The 21,917-nt window shown below is 45.0% G+C and overlaps 1 protein-coding gene across 2 annotated transcripts; it reads right to left on the bottom strand.

Moving 5' to 3' along the window:
* Positions 1–654: 654 nt before the first annotated feature.
* slain2 (SLAIN motif family, member 2) lies at positions 655–21,851 on the bottom strand. Of its 2 annotated transcripts, XM_083647529.1 has the most exons (9): positions 21,175–21,851; positions 18,060–18,202; positions 10,274–10,450; positions 10,011–10,184; positions 9,432–9,785; positions 9,146–9,289; positions 7,503–7,592; positions 3,729–3,939; positions 655–2,376 (listed from the first exon to the last, which is right to left on the bottom strand). In XM_083647529.1, the coding sequence occupies exons 1-9, from the start codon at positions 21,657–21,659 to the stop codon at positions 2,313–2,315; spliced, it is 1,842 nt and encodes a 613-aa protein (XP_083503655.1). In that variant the 5' UTR covers positions 21,660–21,851; the 3' UTR covers positions 655–2,312. The 2 variants fall into 2 exon arrangements, with proteins under 2 accessions (XP_083503655.1, XP_083503656.1); XM_083647530.1 differs by lacking the exon at positions 7,503–7,592.
* Positions 21,852–21,917: the final 66 nt, after the last annotated feature.

Here is a 21,917-nt window from a genome sequence, read left to right on the forward strand (position 1 = left end):
TATTTTGACTCCCCGGAAGTGAGACCGGGTTTGGAATACAGCTAATGTTTATCTAACTAATTTAAATGGTTTTAAAATCCAACTGTTAACATGTATGTTACATTCTGATGCCATGATAAAACACATGCTTGTATTAGGCTATCAATTAATTTGATCTAAATTGATTCACAATTTTATTATTTAGACAAATGAATAGTCAGGTAGTCACAAATAGTCTGGAAACAAATATTTGTCAATACTCTCTTCCTTTTTCCATACTTTTCCAGACCTGGAAAATACTAAAATTAAATTCCATACATTTACATACTTGCATAGGAATCCTGGAAAGAGAAGGGAAGGTGATGCTCTTACTCTGAGGGAAAGCAGAAGGTAGTGGAGGAAGAAGTAGCTTGCACAGCTTTAGATGCACCAAGGAAGCAAACAGAGAGGATCAAGTCGCTCTTGCTTCTGAGCATCTGACAATTGGCTGTGGTTGTGCATTTTTTTGTAATCATTTTAGGTTAGTATGGCTTCTGTATACAAAATTGACTAGAGTTGCTGCCCAAAGTTTGGCTTTCACATTCATTTAAGAAATGCGTGTTCTTAAGTGTGCAGAAGTCACAAAAGCATGCAGCAGGAAATAGCACCTTTTCAGCTTTTATTTGAAATGTGAGTTTACACGGGGAAACTGAACGTCATGTTTGTGGATATAAAAAAAAGTTCAATAACAAAAACTTGCACACAAAAGGTGTGGCATATCTTTTTGCAACATTCGTTCTCGCTTCCCACTAAATCTGTGCTTTGACAGAGGCACCTCTCTCTTCAATAAATAGTATCATTTACAGAATGAGTAATTAGTTATAAATATGAAGGCGCATATTAAACACTTTTTTAAAGCAATTATTTATGTATTGATATTTATTCAATTACCAAAATAAAATAAAAAATAAACAAATAGGCAGGCATTCAATCAAGCAGAGATGCAAAATTGTAACTAATATTGGCAAATCCAGAAATTGGCACAAAATTATAAATGAACAAATAAAGCATGTTCAAAATAAAGTGAAACTTTAAATTATAGGCACTAAACCCCGGCACACCAATTACCAAAACACCATCCAATATTGGCACACCTCTTGATTAATTTTTAAAGCACAAGAGGCAGTGACTGCTCTTAACCTATTCACCTTCTCATGGTTACTGAAGATATTTTTCCCCTCTTCCTCATGGCATGAACGATATACATGGACACAATGTTGTGGAAGGGCTTCAATTAACGACATCAAGGCGGTTAAGTTTCATTCATGGTCTCATTGGCTGCAAGGGTGGAACCATGACGCATGATTCAGTGAGCTCAGGCTTCTGCTAGATGGATTTTGTGAATAACACATTTCCCAGATATCTGCTGGAAGTTAGACCAACATGTCAGTTTAAAGTGAAATTGAGAGGAATGTCTTTGCTAGCCTGATTTCAGCGCTGCAAAGGAAAGGCATGATTGTGGCAAACTGTGGTACAAGTCTGTCAGCACTGAGGCTTTGGCCTATGTGTCATCTGGGCTCCTTTTAACAAAAAGAATCACAAATCCTATTTTGACACTGGCAAAAAAAGGCTTTGGAGTTAGCTTGCAGTTGAGGTTCAAAATGTACACTTTTTTTTTAAACAATTCAAATCTTCAAAACGAATACTGATATGGATGCTTGGACATAAACTCCTTAAATAAATTGAATAAATAATTTTTGAAAAGAAACATGTGCATACATTCTGGCTGATTTCATGAGAGGAATCACGAGACCATACAGAGGTGCTTTCACTGCCGCAAGACATCAACAATTCTCTAACATGAAGGGACATTTGACCTGCACAGCATCATCATAGAGATCTCTCAGCAACATCTGTTGAACACAGAGCGTGAAAACAGAAATGTGTTGAAACATTTCAACCTGAGGGAGGTGACGGATTGAGAGGGGAGGGGAGTGAGAGGAGAGCTGGAGAGAGACTATAGTGATATGGACTGTTTGACAGATGACTGCAGATACACAGAAGACAGGTGAGGGTCCCTCTGGTGGCGGAGCTGGAGTTGGCTGGTTTCTTTGGCATTTTCTGGGCCGTCTGCACTACATGCCTGACCGCTCCGGAGCCACTCCACACAGAGAAACACAATGGGAAGTCCGCTTTGAAACAATGTCGACTGTCTTTTGTGTTTGTTTGTATTTCTCCCCCCCGACATTGTCTCTCGATTTTCATGAGAAAAGTAATCTTGGTAGATAAAGTGCCATATTGTAATGTCTGCCTCCTGGTGATAGTTTGATTGGAGAGCCACCTGCTGGCCCACCTCAGTAACAGCCTTCTCTCCAGTTCTCTCCCGTGCCACTGTAGGACCGAGGAGCAGGAAGAGACCTGAGGAGGAGATGATAAAAAACACTTGACTTCAGAGTATAATGCTGGTCAAATTTAGTGCACAGCAATACCCAGCAATCTTAACACATTCACTGCCAGCTGTTTTTTCAATACTGTAGGTAGGTTCTGCCAAGGTTTTTTTTTTTAGGATTCTGGCTCATCTTTCAAGAGCAGAGGATTCTTTTCTGCTACGATTTTGTGAACACAAATGATCGCAAAATAACTAATAGAATGTGTGCTTTCTCTGTCTAAAAGAGTTAGTTTGTATGTAGTATGTAGGCATTAGCAGTAGAATACAGCATGTTTCAGCGTCTGAAAATTTATTCTGAGATAAATGGCTTTTTGTGAAATTCGATAGAACAGTCACTTTAACCATTTATTTTTGGCGTAAGACGTCAGACATCTAAACAATAGTTTTGAACAGTAATTTCCTCCATAGCAGCAGGAAACCCCCTCTCCTTCAAACTCCTCCCTCCATGGGTGTGTCTCTAGTGGCTTTGCAGCGTTTGTCACAAGCGAGGCTCTGCCTGTCTGTGCTGCCTGGCTGCTGGCGGCTGCTCTTTGGGCGAGTCTGCATGAGTCGTTTCGGTAGCGAGCTCAGCTGCAATGAAGCTGCGTGCGATTGTGGGCTTTCTGCCGTGTTTCAAAGTGTGTTGCACGCATAATCTATTATGCAAATTTGCAATCCCCCACCGCCAGCTCCCAGCACGATAATGCGCGAAAGCGAAAGCGTTTTCGCCAATCCATTTTACAGTATGATAATGGTTTCCTCGCGCGTTCCCCATGTGCTGGGCTTTTTCTAGTCTGGAGAGCACTGTCGCCACTTAGTGGGTCGGTGGAATGGGTTGTACACGTTCGGTGGCTCCAATATTTTTATAGGAGACGTGGGGGGCGTTGATCCACGTCCCACCGTCAATTTTTTTTTTTTTTTTTTTTGACGTATCAACACGTCATTGGCAGTGAACGTGTTAATAATAAATAAAAATAATAATACATTTTATTTCAAAATAACATCAAAACCTTCGCTACGACAATACCTTGCAACTGTACTGTGAATTTTGATATAACTCACCCGTTTAGAGTAAAGTAGACGATAAAGCAGACTATGTTTTGGCCATGATTGACAGGTCGCCTGCGAGTCCACAAACCACTGGGTGACATCACACACACACTCCGTCCATCTCTTTCTACAGTCTATGGTGACATCACACACACTCCGTCCATCTGTTTCTACAGTCTATGGTGACAAACACGCACGCACGCACGCACACACACACACACACACACACACACACACACACACACACACACACAGTCCATCTCTTTCTACAGTCTATGGTCTGGGTGCGTACCTGCGCACAGGTTGGGCCAGTTTGCTGCGGGGCAGGGGTATGCCCCCTCCTCCTGCGGGGGCACTGGGGCGAGGCAGCCCGCTGCGTGGGGCAGCCAGGGAGCGTGTGGGGGTGGAGGTGCCAGAGCTGGGGGTGGACGTGGCCTTCACTGGCTGCCTCAAGGCCAGCGGGGAGGGGGTGGCCGGAGTCCGCAGCTTGCTGGGAGAGGGCACTGTCGACAGGCAGGACAGAGGAGAGGGAGCACAACATGAAACCATAGTTAACTTTGACAGATTATACTGACACAAACGTCAGAATTTCAGTAGTTTCACAATCAAGCAATGATCAAGAACACAATGGTGAGAGGGAGAATACATATATTAATACTAGGGATGTTCATCAGTTATCGAAAATCGATAATTGATCGTTAAGGAATGGAATCGATCATGTGGAATTTTTATCGATTTTGTTATTATTTAATTTAATTTTTTTTTTTTTTGCAGACTAGGTTTGGGTGGAATTCGTTCCTCCTCGCCCCACTCCATTGCACAGCCGACTAACGTGAGGTGGAGCTTCATATAGTCTCTAGTTTTCTGGCTGGGCACGGGCCTTTGTGCCAACAAAACTGTTTTAAACATGGGGAATTCACACCGGCATGCGCCGGGGACAGCAGAGTGTTGGAGAGGAGACACATTGAAATAAAGAGTTCATTGAGAACACGTTGTCTTTCGTATTTTCTGCCATAGGCATTCATTTTGTAAAAAAAAATATATATATATATATATATTTTTTTTTTGTCGATCGATAATCGATAATTGATCGTTAATTTTCCCCGATTTTCGATTATGGAAATTTTTCAAAATGAACATCCCTAATTAATACATATAAAACATATCAATATACTGTATAGGACATGTGGCATATATATGGGTTCTCTTACAAATCAAAAATCAATACCTCTTGAAGGAGGGTTTAAACTACAAAGTAAAATAAAAAGTTAAATGAATAGAAAAGGCCAACTAATTACAGCTATCTATCTACTGTGCCTGTCCACGTGCCACAGAGTGAAGTGAGACACACATGGCATCTACTAGTGATACCCACTACCAGGAGCACAGATCATAGCACAACATCAACACAACCACAGCAAGGGACCACAATCACAATATTGAAAAGGTGGGAACCCTCAGTGAATACTCACTGAAATCACCTTCTTCTCCAAAGCAACAGGATAGAGGGACTAGACGAAGACAGGAGAGACTGGGCTTAATTCAGAGCTGTGAGGAAACTTAACAGGTGACATGGATGGGGGGAGTTGAATGTGGTCTCTTATTGCCTGTTCATTTTCTCAGGAAACTGTGACTCGTGTGAGTCTTCCACTTGACTGGACAGTGATGAGGAAGATGAGGGCGCTAACAGTGTGTTGAAGGACATTCTGTTGTCTCACGTAACAATCAGAGCAGTTGTGTGTGTCCTGGATGAGTCTATACATTGAGGCGATGCCTCGTCATAGTATCTAGACGTGCAGCAGACCAGCCACTAGAGGGAGTGCTGAATTAGATGATGTATCTAAGGGCTTCATTCCAAAACAATATGTGCCCATTTTGGAACACATGTTACCTGGGACTCATCAGTCGCCGTTCCAGTAACGCATAACCCTCTCCTCAAAAACAGAACTGTCAATAACCCATAATGTATTACGTACGTTACTTTTAATGTCAACAATCATTTTGTTAAGAGGAGGTGTCATGTCTTTTGATGTCTCATGATACCTCATTTTGAGATGAAACGTCATGTACAGTAGCTATTCACACATACAGTTAGTGTGGTCATTCCTCTGTAGCAGACGCCTGCCTGGCTGCCAAAAATATAATCACTTTACCTGTGGAATTAAACCAATTAATGTTCAGGAGCAAATGATGATGAAGACTCAAATGCTTTCCTTAGCGTTTTGTGGTAGTTTCAAACTTGATTCAGCAACAACAGAATTTTAACGAGCAGGACGGACAAACCCATTCAAAAATACATTGTTGAATAGTAAGTTGGCTGGTACAAAATGGCTGCTATAATCGTTTTTGCTAAGATTACTTTTTGGGGCATTTTCTGCCTCCATTTGCTAGTCACAGAGAAGAGCCCAGAAAGACTGGGATAGACGGTGCACGCGTGGGGAAAGATATGTGCCAAGGGTCCCAAACCAGAGTGGAACCAGGACGCTGTCGTTACATGGTGGTACGCACCTTAAACCACCGAGGCACCAGGACCTCCCTATTAACCCTTTGATGTCAGGGAAACGAGTCAAGTGCATGAGACTGATGACTCATCTGATTGAAGAATGAAGCAGCAGTTCACACAGTCCAAGAGTCTCATGAACTGTCCAATCAAAAAGCAGTGCTGTGTGGCCATTTTCTGTGAAAATTCTATAGCGGTTTTCTTTTTAAATACAACAATCACTAATAGCATAGGGGCTATCTTAGTATTATAGATGGATAAATATCCTTAAAGTGCTATGTAACAGAAATGGCAATGTATATCTGGCTTAGGATATTATATTTGCTCATAAAATATTGTCATAAATAGGAATGAAAGAGAAATTCTGTCATTCTGTGCAGTTCAAATTGACCATTAAGGACAGATAGATAACACTCTTTGTTTTTCATGCAGAGCTGAGTGACAGTAATGATTATCTCAATCTCAACCATAGACCAGCAACCGCAGACAACTGCTGTTTTGACATGACTGTGTCTAACTTATATGAGCAATTTTATACTTTTATAGAGAACAGCCTGACTCACCCTCATGTGACTCAACTCTCCCTTTGAAATGTGAATATAATGATGTGCTTTGGTGGCATACTGTAGTACCTGTGGGAGTTAGACGCATGCTCTTGTCTCTGCTAACGAGCCTTTTCATTAGCCAACAAACTGTCTCGTTCCATTTCTCAAAATGGCAAAAAGGTCAGAGAACAGAAAGTGAGGCCACTCAAAGTTACCAAGGACATCCAGGTCTTTCAAACTATCCTGCCAACGGGGCATTACTACTACGCCTTCCTGGGATCCATGTTGGCACCAATCCAACATATCTTTCTCACTTCCACATTCACTTCAGTAGTCTATAGTATAGACTCTATACTACCCTCAGTACACAGGCAGCTGACTGTGTCGTATCATGTGTCTGTGTGTGTGTGAGAGGGAGAACCATCCCCCACCCTTCAGCAGGTTCAGAACCATCCCCCACCCCTTCAGCAGGTTCAGAACCATCCCCCACCCCTTCAGCAGGTTCAGAACCATCCCACACCCTTCAGCAGGTTCAGAAGCATCCCCTACCCTTCAGCAGGTTCAGAACCATCCCCCACCCTTCAGCAGGTTCAGAACCATCCCCCACCCTTCAGCAGGTTCAGAACCATCCCCCACCCCTTCAGCAGGTTCAGAACCATCCCCCACCCCTTCAGCAGGTTCAGAACCATCCCCCACCCCTTCAGCAGGTTCAGAACCATCCCCCACCCTTCAGCAAGTTCAGAACCATCCCCCACCCTTCAGCAGGTTCAGAAGCATCCCCCACCCCTTCAGCAGGTTCAGAACCATCCCCCACCCTTCAGCAGGTTCAGAAGCATCCCCCATCCCTTCAGCAGGTTCAGAACCATCCCCCACCCTTCAGCAGGTTCAGAACCATCCCCCACCCTTCAGCAGGTTCAGAAGCATCCCCCACCCTTCAGCAGGTTCAGAACCATCCCCCACCCCTTCAGCAGGTTCAGAATCATCCCCCACCCCTTCAGCAGGTTCAGAAACAGGCTGTTACCTCGGAGGGCAGACGGGCTTTGGAGGTGCTGTTTGTGTTTCGGGGAGGAGCGCGAGGGGGCCGAGGAGTACCGTGGGAGTTGGGCTGCTGCTGGAAAACAGGTCAGGACATTTCAGCACGTCAGGGGAGCTTATTCCCACTGAGACTCATAGCGCTTGTGGGTGGGGGGAAAGGGGGCTAGTAGTGAGTCAGTGGAGGCCAGCCAAGCCCGGGTCAACTCTCAGCCAGAGGTGCAGTCTACAGCCACCTGGGGGCGCTGCATCCAAACATTCACGGTGGAGAATGAGCAGGCTGCCAAAGCAGAGCCTCAGTGCCACTCTCAAGTTCAACAGCCATTGTACCAGTCTCAGCACAGAGAGAGGGGTTTTGGGTGAAACAGCTAGCACATGCTTTAGGCCGCGGACACACTGACCCGTCACAAAACAGGATTACTAACAGAGAGACTTCTGTCCTTTGGGCTGTTTGGGGAAAGTCAATACAACGGACAGCTCTCATTCAAAATGAAGTGAAACGGATCAGTGTGGCCACAGCTCGACAGTGAAGAGAAGTCAGAGAGACAGCCAGGAGTTTAGGTGTCACACATGCCCAGTGCAGCCAAAGCTCGTGTAGAAAACACACCAACTATCAAGACGATAAATGTCTCACGTGTAGAACTATACATCTTGCTGAACTCGAGTATACAAATAAAGATCTCCTATACTGTGTCAGTCAACTGACAGCAGAACAAATATCTGCTCTAATAGGTAAAGAAACTTAACACTCAAAAGGCAATCAAGGCTGTCCAAACCCTCCCTCTGATCCACATGAACACCCAGAGAGAGAGAGCTGGTTAAGACAAGATAAAGCCATTTAACTACAGGTTTAACCAGCTGAAGTCTGCTCTTGACCCCGGTCTTCTTTGCCTCCAGTAGCTGTGAGAGATGAGTGTTTGTGGATTAAGGACAACACTATCATCACTATGAGAGCTGTCCATCTCTCTTTACAGGATTACATCAAGTGTGCCGTCTTAACTCAAAGGTGGGATCTTAAACTCCCATAAACTCTTGGAGACAAAATCTTAAGTGTAATTCATACAAGGAGAAGCTTTGAATTGTTAAAGTGGCTGGAACCATGCTCTAATTTGGAATGGTGTGTCTATTGTTTTGAAGTGATAGTGATGCGAAAAGGATGAGAGGAAGGAAGGATGCGTGAGAAAAAGATATTAAAATTGAAAATGATCAAAGACAAAGAGGATCCCAAAGCACCAAAGCCATGGCACTACAAAGCACCAAAGCCATGGCACTACAAAGCACCAAAGCCATGGCACTACAAAGCACCAAAGCCATGGCACTACAAAGCACCAAAGCCATGGCACTACAAAGCAACAGAGCTCTTGTAAGATGCAGCCAAAAGGATGATCAGAATCCCCACTCGCAAAAACTAGAGATCACAGAACGGGTCACACTTACAAAGCTTTTTTTTTTTACTCATTAAAAATCAACTAACAATAAAAAAGTTATAACGATTTGATAATCTGTCTCAGGTAGTGCAGAGTAAAGGTGTATTTACATACAAATAACTGGTTTTAGATTGAAGATTTGTGTGTTGTGCAGTTGAATGAATTCAAATCTCATTATTCCATATCTTCTTTCTGCAATACTTACTAGCAGACTGGTTCTGGTGTCTGGGAGAACCTCCGTTTGGCACTTGCAGGTTGGACTCACAGCTGCGGCTGTTCTTGACAGGCTCCGGGGCCGGAGCGGCCGCTGAGGGGCGGGTGAGGTTGGGAAGACTACGCCGCAGCTTCTCTACAACAACAACAACAGCACAGGAGAGAACAGACGTTGGAGCACAGATGTTACAGGATGTCTGCCATCTGTGCTGCGTCTCTGCACTGCGGCGTCCAGCAGCCCGTCAAGAGTTCCCTCAGGGCTTATCTGCATTCCTCACCTTCATTCTTCACCACGTTGGTCTGCGTGTCGGGGGCGTGGCCCTGCAGCGAGTGGCGAGGCTGCTGCAGCCGGCTGATGACGGGCTGAGGCGAGCCGCGGCTGTGGCTGTAGTCGATGGAGCGCGCCGGGGAGCGCGAGCGCGGCGAGTTCCTGGGGGAGGCGCGGGGGGAGTGGCGAGGGGAAGGGCTGAAGCGGTTGGAGGTCAGGTGGAAGGCCGGGAGCACCGCCTCCTCGTCGTCCTCCAGACTGTGCGTGTCCAGCTCCTGGTCACTGAAGGTGCTGCGTCGCAACGAGTGGCAGGACGAACCGGAGCTCCGCCTGGACGCTGTTGCGGCATAGTCCTGTCTCAAACCTGATAACACACACACACACACACACACACACACACACACACACACACACACACACACACACACACACACACACACACACACACACACACACACACACACACACACACACACACACACACACACACACGCATACACAAACAGTTAGAACATGCTGTAAAAAAGAGGTTGGTCACAGCAAGCCAATGCCCAATTGTTCTGGAGAAGACATTGGTATGGGTACGTACTCTCTTCCTGCATGCGGGCCAGTATCTGGACGTCAGTGACGTCGTTGAGTTTGTAGGTCGTTGAGGAGCCGACCGAGTCCTCGTCCATTTCTGAGGTGCTCAGCTCACTGTCCACTGATGACTGAGGGCTGACGGCTGGAGGATTCCTCTCTGCTGCTGCGTTGCGCTGCTGACCTGGGAAGAGACAACATGGACACCTTCTAGTGGCACAACTTCAACATAGATGCCTTACGGTGGTTAGGCAACCATAGAAAGGGTCCTACCTGCATTCACAGGCATCAGCTGCTGTCTGACAATGGGCACTCTGCTGGGGGTGGAGGAGGGCGAGTTGAAGCCACTGCTATAAGGGCTGTTTGCTGCGTTTGTGCTATATGGGCTTCCATAGCCCACCTGTGGACTGTAGGGGGCGGGGCTTCCATACAGACTCCTGCGCTTGTTGGCTGTAGACAGACAGAGAAGAAGAAGAGGCGGTAGAATATCAATATAATGTCATTTCACAAGAGGAAGGGAGAAAGCCATGATTGGTATTATGTGTTCCAGTAATTGACTTGAAAGAGACGGGTCAAAAACACTGCAGGCTGCAATAGTAACAATGATAACAACAACAACAACAACAAAGTTCTGTCTGGTGACTTAAAGAAGATAAAGACAAAGTGATGATCATCTCTCCTTCACTGGTCTGGAGGACATAGTGTAGACATCCAAACTAGGGATGGGTCACAGGAGCTGTGGGGCATCATGGGCCCTGTGGTTTCCTCTAATAACCCACCACTAAAAACATGCAGAAGATCGTCTGACCAGCGACAGTTGGAAGAAGTTGGTCCCCGGGCGCTTCACTGCAGCTGCCCACCGCTCCTGGGCTGAACCATGCAGGAGGACGAGCCAGGATGGCTCAAATGCGGAAGACAAATTTCACGGCGCCTCTGCATTGATGTGTGCCTGTGACGAGGTCTGTCCATCAAATGAATGGGGAAAGGTAGTAAGGTACCCTAAAGAGCTGATGATGAAACTCTGACCTGCAGCATAGCAGCATCTGTTGAAACACTTTTGCCCTGCAATTCTCCCCTGCCCCCCACATAGCCTCCTAACACATCAAGTAAAGTACTGTATGTGTGGCAAGTTTTTTTTTTCTTTTTTTTAAAGCTTCACGTGTGATGCTTGACTGGTGTCAAATGGGACCTGTATTCCTCAGTTGTGATCAGTTACAGTTTGATGTAGTTTATGTGAATACAAATAAATTGTGAATACACTTAAAGCCATGATGTAAAATGTCAATGTTAGAGGTGTGAAATATAGCACATATGAAAACTGTGTGTTCATTCTTTTGTTTGCCCAGTATCCCAGTATGTGTAGACGGCTGCAGCATAAATGAAAGGCTGTAGTGATTAATTGCTCCTACATAGGTTTAATAATCATCGAAGCCGACCTTATTAAAAAAAAGGCTGATCAGATCCTAGATGATCCTACCCACCCCCTCCACCTGAAATTCCTCAGGAGCAGCAGGTCAAACGGCAGAATTCTGCAAAGAAAAATCAGAACAACCAGGTACAGTAAATCTTTTGTGCCAACGGCAATCAGAGCGCTAAACAAGAAATAATTGATCAAACTGTGTATATTGTTTGGACTGCACTTACTGTATTAGATATTGTATGCCGCTGTGTAATTCCTAAAAGTCTCTGCACCTTTAATGTGCTCAATGCACTCCCAGAATGCACTTTGCACTTGCACTTGTAACTTTTAAACCTATGTAGGACACTGTTGTAGTTTTATATTTTTGATATTGCGTGTGTGTGTGTGTGTGTGGCTATGTGTGTGTGTATATGTTGTGTACAGTGTGTACACGACATGTACTGCAACAGACGTGTATGACTACCACCTGAGTTTCCCCTTGTGGGATAATAAAGTTGACCTTGTACATTGTACTTGCCTGTTGGCCTCCCAGTACTTGCCTACAACGCCAACAATGGCAGCTCACAGCCAACCTCTCTCTGAAAGCTCTGCAGTGTGCTGCTGACACTTGCAGGTTGGCATGCTGGTCAAGAGTCTCTTAAAGCGTATGGTAGGCGTGGGCCTGATAAAGACTTCCTTCATCATCAGCTGGGAGAAACACTTTTACAATACACGCCATTCAGTCCACACACAGTTAATGAGAGCACAATGCAATTCTCTGTGAGATCCAGCCGCAGCAGCAGTCAGAGACTTCACAGACTCCCATTGAGAGTGATTCTTCGCAGCGCCCGGCCTCAGTCATGAGATCAGACCCAGGACAGGCTGTCGGTCTCTGGGACAGACAGCTCAGTGCTCTGGCTGGCTAGCATCTCTCCACTGCAGACCCAGACCGTTCTGCTCAGCAGTGCTTGTTGTTTGCTGTGTACTCCCTCATCTCCAAGGCCACTCATATACCCATACCATCCGTTTCTTCCTCCCTCTCTCTGGACATGTTTACACAGCTGGGTGGCGACTGGAAAGGAGCCTTTTATGATCAGGTCCTTCTCCTTTCTCTCTCTTCATACTCTGCACTCTGTCCTCCTGCATTATTTAGGAAACAGCAACATGTCCACTCTGCTGCCATGCTCACAGATCAGCTACAGAGGAAGGAATGTCAACAACATGACAACATGTAGCTCCACACCGCGCTACACCGCCGCTAACCAAGCACCAACCACGCTACACCGCTAACCACGGGCTGCTTAGTTTAGCATACAAAGAGGTCAGGCTACGAGATTAAACCTGATGGTCACCTCCGACATTGGAAACAATTAAGGCCGTGCAGAAATCAAAGCAGTCAAGTTGTCCATCTGTCCACTGTCCAGTCCTACTGAGTGTTCTTATGGATGCCAGTGTTATTCTGTATACTATGCTCCCACTCCTGACAGACAGGGTTTTGTTATGAGTACTACTTAGAGTCTAACACGCTCAGAGAAACCTCTGTGTGTTTCCCCTCTAATGGGATGAATCAGAAGAACCACACTAGCCATGATTAGGAGCCGACTCTTGACTCCTGGAGGCAAACAGAACTGAGCCTAACCCAGTGTTTAGCTACAAAATCATGAGAGGGGGGGATGCTGCCCATATGGTCCCACCTAGGAGTTCAGTGTTGGAGGAGGTGAGAAGACAACAGGCTCTATCACAGCAGCTCCAGTAGTAAATACAGGGTATGCAGGAATCCTTTTAAGATTTGTTTGAAAATATTTTTTAACGCCACCTTCATCACATCAGCAATAGGAGTGTAAATCACAAGTTTCATCATGATACGATATTGTATAGATTCTGTGGACAACGATATTTGCTGATATCACAAATTATGCCACGATATGATTTTGATTCAATTCAGGGGTCTGCAATTGATATATATGCACATTTAACACAATCAGCCACAAAATTTAAATGGCGATTAAGACATTTTTATTCTTTAATTTTCCCTAAATTGATTGATCAACTTTGAATACTTTTCAAGATGCCCGCGGATCCCCTGAAATATTCAGCAGGAAGGGAAACAGACAATCTACAGGGATCTGTTGACAATTTGGCTGTGGAATCTTCGCGGCAGCTTCCGCTTGGCAAAGAGAAATAAGCTAAATGAAGTCAGCATACAGCTGCAGCCTGATACAAATGTACAGCCTTGAGGGCCTAAAGGTTGGAATGGAAGAGAGAAGACACTGTTTTGTATTGAGCCCTACTTGATATAAAAAAAATAAAAGACGGGGTGGCTTAAAAGCTTAGAGCACCTCACATAAGAGGAAACAGAAGAGCTTATTGTAAATCAGAGGGCTTAAATATGCAAAAGGACCAAAGGGGGGAAATTGGCAGAGAAATGAACAAAGGAAGAAAGCTAACTTTTCTAACTTCATATTATTAAGCCTAAGAAATGTCAGAACGTGTGGTGGAGTGGAAGTAGGCCAGGTCAGCTATGTGTTTCCACTGTCTTTTATCTTCTGTCTGCAGAGCACTGTGGAGAAACGCTCTTTCCAAGCAAGTGTTCAGCTCCTGCAACAAATGTTTTGATTACCGAGCAGTGCTGTCTTACTTTTATAGTTGACTCTGGCAACTCCCCCATTGAATAGTCTTCTCCTCCCTGCTGTCAGTTATATAACTGAGGCACGGCATGTAGGGATTACATTTTTACAGGGTGTGCCCAGACAAAAGGCTTGGTCACCATGGACTAACTAAAACTAAAGTGCAGGTGTGAAAATATGTGGGTGACACACACACACCTTCCTCTCAAATTTGTACACAACATTGTAAGACTAGTGACTTTGTGCATCTGCCACAAGTCGTGAGATTTGAAATTCCCTAAGTCAATACGAACTCCACACCAACACCATAGCAACAGGCTTTCCACAGTGGTGTCAGACAGCGGGTGTGAGGAGGAGTAGCCAGGAGGAGCCATGAGGGCGTAGCTCTGGTGAGTCTCTCTTCACTCACAGACACAAACGCTCTCTAAAGATGTGCCGAAGTCATCCTGGGTGAAGCTGTCCACACACGCCTCTCTCCACGGGTGGCAGGGAAACCTTGGGTGTCCCATTTAAAGGTTTTTACAACCTAACCAATGGATAGACAACTCCGAGGAGGTTATAGGTTGTTCTGTCTTTTAACAACCCGTTGTGAAATTATCTACAGGGGGTAGTAGAGACTGTAGTGATACTTTCATACCCAGTATGGATGACGTTATATCCTCTTTCCACACCTATGATGATATCACCACTAGCAACCATGCTTCCCTAGACTCCACTGATATCACCACTAGCAACCATGCTTCCCTAGACTCCACTGAAGTGGCTAGTTGTAGCATTAGTCATCCACTGGACAGCCAGTGTGCTTTCTTCACGGTCGCCTCTCAGGATCTGGATGACTTGGAAGACAGACACAAAGCTACTGCAGCATCTGGCTGTCCAGGTGCTCTTCAGAGCGGCTTTTATGCAACCACATCCGCTCCACAGTGACAGAACAACCTTCAGCAGACTGTTGCTCAATATGATCTAACTGTCACATGGACATACCTGTGTAAAAATGGAACCGACCCCTCTCGTTTTAGCTGGACGGATTTGAGGCCTGTCCGCCTCACTGAGGGACTAGCTATACTACTCACTAGCTATACTCACTAGCTATACTCACTAGCTATACTACCGTACTCACTAGCTATACTACTCACTAGCTATACTCACTAGCTATACTTGGTGTCTGTAAAAAGCTGAGAAAACAGGCACAGCAGAGTGTGAATTAGGCTGATGTAAAGAAAACATGGATAGTCTTTTTTCCCTAGATAGCACATGTTTGAATGCTTGAAGTGGATGTGAGAAGAGAAGCTCAGGCAGACAGAGGAAAGTGAGGAAGACAGAATGTGGAGCGTTAGGGAGGAGCGACAATCATTTCAAATAGAGATGCGCCGATCCACTTTTTTTCAGTTTCCGATCCGATTCCCGATATCTGAATTTGGATATCTGCCGATACCGATAGTGATTCCGATACCATGAGCTCTTGGCAACTCTCCCAAGGAGCTGCAGCCTCCCCCTTTACATAGTAGATGGCTCCTACTGTGACATCATTTAATATTTGGTTTGCTAATCAATTATCTCATAGCATTAGCAACCACCTGGCTCATGATATTCCACAATATTAAATTCAACTATTTATATAGGTCATTAGATGTTTCCAAAACAATGATCCACTCAAAATGATTAAAAGAACATTTCAACAAACCTCCCAAATATTTATAAGACTAAAACATCACCAAAACTAAGGACATGTTGTTGAGTTAGCTAACTGCTAACATTACTACAGTAGCTCACTACTACTGTACTTACTTAGTAGCACTGCCTCATGTTAGGTTATGGTTGGTTTATGGTCCAGGCAGCGCAAACTATGAGCGGAATCTGGATCGGAAGGTGGATTGGTGAGTCAGTCCGATATCCGATATGTGAATTACATCAGTATCAACACCCGATACGATACCCCATCTCTAATTTCAAACACATTGTGACATGCTTCATTTCTTCTTCAAACACTAACAGATGTGGCAGAGCTGCACAGGGTGTTTGTGGCCCCAGCAGAGGGCTGCAGAGAGGATTTCAAGTGAAAACACTACCTCACATGCATTATGGTGCTAAATATAACTCATCAAATATGAACAAATATGAACAGAGCATAGAGGGCCAAGTCTGGCATCTCTATGACCTAGCGATTACAAAAAGACTGTAAGCACGAATTCCTGCTAATATCCTGCAATCCGATACTGAAGAATGTACAAGAAAGTAGAAAAATCTTAAGAGACAGATCTCTTAAAACAAAGGAAAAAACCTAGCTAAAACAAAACCAGTACACACTTTGTACACAGTAGTATGAGTGTGTTTACATCCACTCTAATAAACTGTTTATTATCGGATTTCTAGAGTTACCTGATTAGTCAAGTGTCATGTAAACAGCATCCTTTATCGGATAAAGGCCGTTATCAGTTTATGAGAAAACCGATAAACACACATACAGTAGGTTTCTGCTGAGTCATCAGGTTTATTCATTGCAGTCATGTCCACTCACAGACTTTGAGGTCAGTTCCCGCTATTTACTAAATGCATGTAAAGGCGGAAAATGTCCGATTATTGCCAGTTACCTGATTATTCTCAGTTCTCCGTTTGTTGTGTGCATGTAAACGCTCTCAATGGCTGTAGTGTGTGTGTGTGTGCAAGACGCAGACAGGAGTGTGCACTCACTGTGCACGCACCAGGCCACAGTGCTATAAATACAGCAGTGGGAACAAGCAACAAAAAGGGGAACATTGGATCCTCCCATTAATTTGACTCTAGATTAAGTCAGCAGAAAACAGGCTGATGAAGTAGACAGTCTAAGAGTGTCTAAAGCTGGGAGAGAAAAGAAGACACCCCGCGGGCATTTAAGCCTCCTCAATGTGAAAAATCAGTGGAGTCGACTCATCACAAGTCAAAGTTAGAGGGGAGGAAGAGCTGGAAAAAGAAGGGAGACTACCGGTAAATGCCGGGTGCGTGCGACAGCTGTTTCTATGATCCAACAATGCAAGAGAGCGAGGAACCAAAAGGAAAATGTTGAATCACCGAATAGTTTTGATCAGGCTGTACTGACCAACAACATCCATCAATAAACGCAACACAGCACAGCTTAGCTGTGGAAAACCACCGTTTGTGTCTCCATTCCAGTCAGTGCCATAACAGTTCTACTACTCTGAAAAAGATTTGTGTTGATTCTACAAGGGCTTTTGTGAGCTATGAATGGAATTATCACATTACTTTTATTACAGATGGTTTCAAAGTTAACTTGTTTTTATGAGGAAGATGAATCATCCTCTCTCCCATATTAATTCACTTCACAAAGAATTGGGGTGGGGGGGGGGGGGGGGGGGTAAACATGTCATGCCCAGTTTCAAACAAACGGCTCTTAGCTGCTCTATCAGAGATGTGATCATGAACACATAAAAGCAGGAAAGTAACAGTTCCCCGTTAAAAAACAAGTTGTGTGCAAAAAAATAATCTCTACGGTATATATAATTGAAGATGTGGACTTTGTTTCAAGTTCTGTGTTCGGCCACAGCTATGCCTTCAGGGTGTGTAAAGGGCGCCCGTGCGGGTGACCTGACGGAGCCGGATTTTCTAATTAGGCTAATTAGCTAATGATGTGATGTCATCAGTGATATCATAATGAGGCACACACACACACACACACACACGCACACAAACACAAGGAGACATTGTGACATCAGACATTGTGACACACACCTGCACGCGCCAATAGGGCAAGGCCGAGCTACGGGCAAGGCCGCGCAACGGCCGAACCTAGGCATCTCCTTCTCCTAGGCATGCCTTGCCTAGTAGTAATAATAAAAGGGGGGGGGGGGGAATCACACATGTCCTTCTTCTGCAGCAAGATGACCGTGAGCAACTAAATTTCAACCACAGAACCCAGCCGTCACAGTATTTCTATTATTAGAAAAATACATGTGAAACAGGAAGGTTGACTGGATATGCTTGTCTTGACTTTAAACTGTCAGTAGAGGCGGACAGGACAGATGAGGGGCTGTGTTACCTGACATTGTGAGGTCCAGTCTGTGGATGAGGGAGCGCTTGGCTGACTCCATTTCAGGACTGGGGTGGTCCAGAGCCTGGCGGCACCACACTATAGGACTTTCTGCTTTCTGCAGGGGGCTGTTCAGCTTCGCCTCGTACAGCCTGGGAGGAGACACAGTTGCACAATGAACAGATTATACAACAAATGTTTATAAAGGTGATAAAAGCAAACAGTTATCAGTTTGTCCTTCCCTAATGATGTCAGCTAGCTATGAATGAAAACCTCATGAATACTAACACTATCCATGATCTGTTTGTGGAGTGTTTGATCACAGACTGCTCCAATACCAAGGAGAGAAGAAGAAAGACAGGAAGGAAGGTATTTCTGGGGTCGTGGTTTGGCAGTCTATTTTATGTAACAATAGGTTAGGGCCTGGGCTACTTGAAATGTTTGGTGCTGCTTTACATTATTTAAGATTGTGTGTAGAAAATCCCACCAACTGAAAACCTGCAAAAGGTGATTTGTAGATATATTTAGACTTGACGATACAATCTTGAACTTATTAGTTTCAATCCAGTTCACTCATTAGTGCTATTTTAGGCAAGACTTTGCAGAAATCAGTGCAATTATGTCTCCGGGGTTATTAGTCACATCTCCATCAACAATGAGGACAGTGTAACTTGCAGCACTTGCCGCATTGAATTTTAAGAATGAACTTTCCGATACTAGCCTAAGTAAGTAATTTGATACTAAGTAATTAGCTTCAGTGCTTATTCAGCTGCATTGATTCATACTGTAGAAGCTCCTAAAGACTGATGGAAACAGAATTAGCAAGGTATGGAAGAAGGCAAGCTTACAGAGTTGGCAGATACTTTCTGTTCAGTCACTTGTTAAAGTGATGGAATACAAACCTTTACATTCATCAGCTTTTGGGAGAAGAGAGGAGGAGAGAAGAGAGGAGGAGAGGAGAGGAGAGGAGAGGAGAGGAGAGGAGAGGAGAGGAGAGGAGAGGAGAGGAGAGGAGAACAGTAGAGAGGAGAAGAGGAGAGAAGAGAGGAGGAGAGATTCCACTCAGAGCAGAAAATCTGAGTCAGCAGCTGTCAGCTCTGTTTCAACCACAGAGGAAATGTTTCATGATGAGAGCAGTAACATTACAGGCCAAGGCAGGCTAATGCAGAGAAATATAGGCCTACTTTTAAACTATACCAAGGGAGTGAAATCTAGAAAGTAGGTAGTAGGCTATACCATTTCATTGACTGTCAACACAATAACTATCATTCACATTCAGTACAGCACATAGGCTACAGGTTACAGAGTGAACCTTTCCTTCTGCATACATCAACACCAAACTGTGACAGAATGAGATGTAGCATGTAGCATGTAGCATGCCCACACAGCAGCAGAAGTGTGCCATGATGCATCTAGTGCTGCCTGCAGGACCAGGCTGCTTTTGAAACGCAGTCTGATGCTAATTCACAGATGACAGGAGTCTATATGACAGACAGGGCTGGCAAGAGCTAAATTCTACTTGCTAATTCCAGATGTAACTCTAATCCAGAGTGCAGCGAAACAGTAATGTATCAGTGTTGCTCACGAGCTGGCACAGGCATGCTACTACAACCAACAGAGGAAGACTGCTCTGAAGAAGATGTGATCAATGGCTTGCCAAAGACAATAGCGACTAATGATCATATTATCTGGTCTGTTCAGGCTTTCAACTTCAATCATCTCAACCCCTCAGCCTGATGTGACCTACCTTACAATGCTGTTGGCCTAAAAAAAGAGGTCAGTTAAGAGTAAACAAACCTTGACAAGACATAAGTGGGTCGTCAATTATACTGATGATGTCCAGTCAGTCACTTAGCCTTACAAATAACTACCCCATCTTCTATCACTATCCTATTAACCTCATCTGCCAAGTCAACATGTTTGACATCAGCTCTGTAGTCAAGCCCCATCTCTGCCTCTCCAACGGTTGGAGGGATTTCCCTCGAGTTGGGATGAGCGCAGAGATTTACTGTCCACAGCAGCACAAATCCAATCACAGTGTCCCGTTTCAAGGCTTACACTTACAAACGCCATCTATGTAAAGCCATAACCCTGAAAACCATAAATGCTCAGTGATGGGGCAGCAAACCCAATGTAGTGTGAGAGGATTAAGATAAGGATATGGACATCGTCAAAAGGATGCTGATCAAAAAGGAGGCCAACATTGGTGCTGAATGGCCATCCTTGACCACACAGCAACCTACATAACCTAAACAAACACTGTAATATCAACAGCAATATTTAGCAATGCCCTGTAAATAGAAAACGTACCATGCCCTAGGGACACATCAGTGTGTTACACTGACATCACTACATCACTCATGCGAGATGACAAATGTGCACATCTTTAGACTCTTGCCTTCTCACTCAGGCTACTCAGCACTTGTAGCTGTGTGCCAACTGCCAACTGGTGTAGGCTACTTATGGGGATTCAGACAAGGAACGTAACCATGGCTACTTCTTCTCCCAACTGGCTTTGGGGCAGGCAGGCAAACAACTTCCAATTTCACTGTGAACACTGATCTCCTGCCACCACTGCCATGATGACAAGCCAAGCAATCATCTGCCACATCACATCTCCAAAACGATCCAACAGATCATCTGGGGACTGAGATCTGACAGCTGAGGGCCTGAGGCCTACTACTAGCCTTGCTATAACACATTTAACTGAATAACGTCAAACAGTGAAAGGAGGCACGGTTGTAAGCAAGGTGAGAAGGAAACCCATTGAGCAGTGATTGCATGACAAAGCATGTTTACACGTCTACGTCAGAGAAGTGGCTTGGCTGTTGGCAGCGCCCACATGATATCATGAGTCAAACAACATCCTTCAGTGATCGCCCGTGAATCTCATATGACCTCAGAGTTTGAGAGGCAAGCTAATGGAAAGATAGCTACGGATCCCTATGCCTTGCACTGCCAAACATTTGTCGTGGTAACTGCTAGCTAATGTCTCGAGCAGCTGTGCCTGGCAGTTAAAGCTGTCAGTCACCAAACACTGGGGACAACAGACACGGGTGTGCGGCATGTGTAGTACTTAATGCCAAGTTACCTCCAGTTAACCAGACTGTAAACTGTCACTTACCAGCTGTCCTCGTCTTCATTTAGACAATCCATGTCTTCGAGGTCTAAGATTTCCACTTCGTCTAGGATTGAGGTTTCCGCTTCGTCTTTATAGCCCCCGGCGGGATCTGGATAAAATGAGTTCATAGTCGAGACAGAGGTGGTAGCCGATGCCCCCTCACCCTCATATGCCCTCCTGAAACTGATGCCATCATATGACAGTCTGGGGCTCAAACATCGGTTGTTCTCCAGATTAATTCCACCATAGCTACCCGTGCCGCCGAACCCCACCCCAGGGAAGCCGGCCAGACTGGCTGCCATCCCCGCTGACAGGGACGACTCGTATCCGGCGCTGTGGGGTCTGTGGTTCCCCGACACTGCTCCAGAGGAGGACAGCAACGTAGACCTGCTCCGAAGCTGCTCGTTTTGCTGTTCGAGTTTCTTCACCAAGTCCTGCAGCTTCCGCACCTCCAAGTCCGCGTTGATGTTTGAGTTGATATCCTCCATAGTGGCTCTTCAGCCCTGCGAAAATATGCGGTGGTCTGTTGTATTGTTAGTCGTCTACCGGCTGACGGTCTCTTATCTTATTTCCGCTTACTTAACTGTTGACTACGTGTTCAATGAAGACACCTTGGTGTTCAACGGAGTTAAAAAACACAACACCGTCATCTTCTCCGGTTATTCGTACGCACGGGCAGGGTCGAGGCCATTTTCACAACACTCGTTGCCAACTGTGAAAGACCAACAGGCGGCGGGTAGTAGACG

Source organism: Poromitra crassiceps (genome assembly GCF_964638095.1).
Source record: "Poromitra crassiceps genome assembly, chromosome: 12".
In the NCBI taxonomy this organism is placed as follows: domain Eukaryota; kingdom Metazoa; phylum Chordata; class Actinopteri; order Beryciformes; family Melamphaidae; genus Poromitra; species Poromitra crassiceps.

What these genes read in the sequence shown, in the direction of transcription:
- slain2 (XM_083647529.1), bottom strand. Translation starts at nt 21,659, where the DNA reads ATGGAGGATATCAACTCAAACATCAACGCGGACTTGGAGGTGCGGAAG. An exon ending in ACTGGACCTCACAATGTCAG is followed by an intron (nt 10,451 to 18,059) that starts GTAACACAGCCC and finishes GTCTGTCTACAG; the next exon opens with CCAACAAGCGCAGGAGTCTG. An exon ending in CTGGCCCAACCTGTGCGCAG is followed by an intron (nt 2,377 to 3,728) that starts GTACGCACCCAG and finishes TCTCCTCCTCAG; the next exon opens with GTCTCTTCCTGCTCCTCGGT.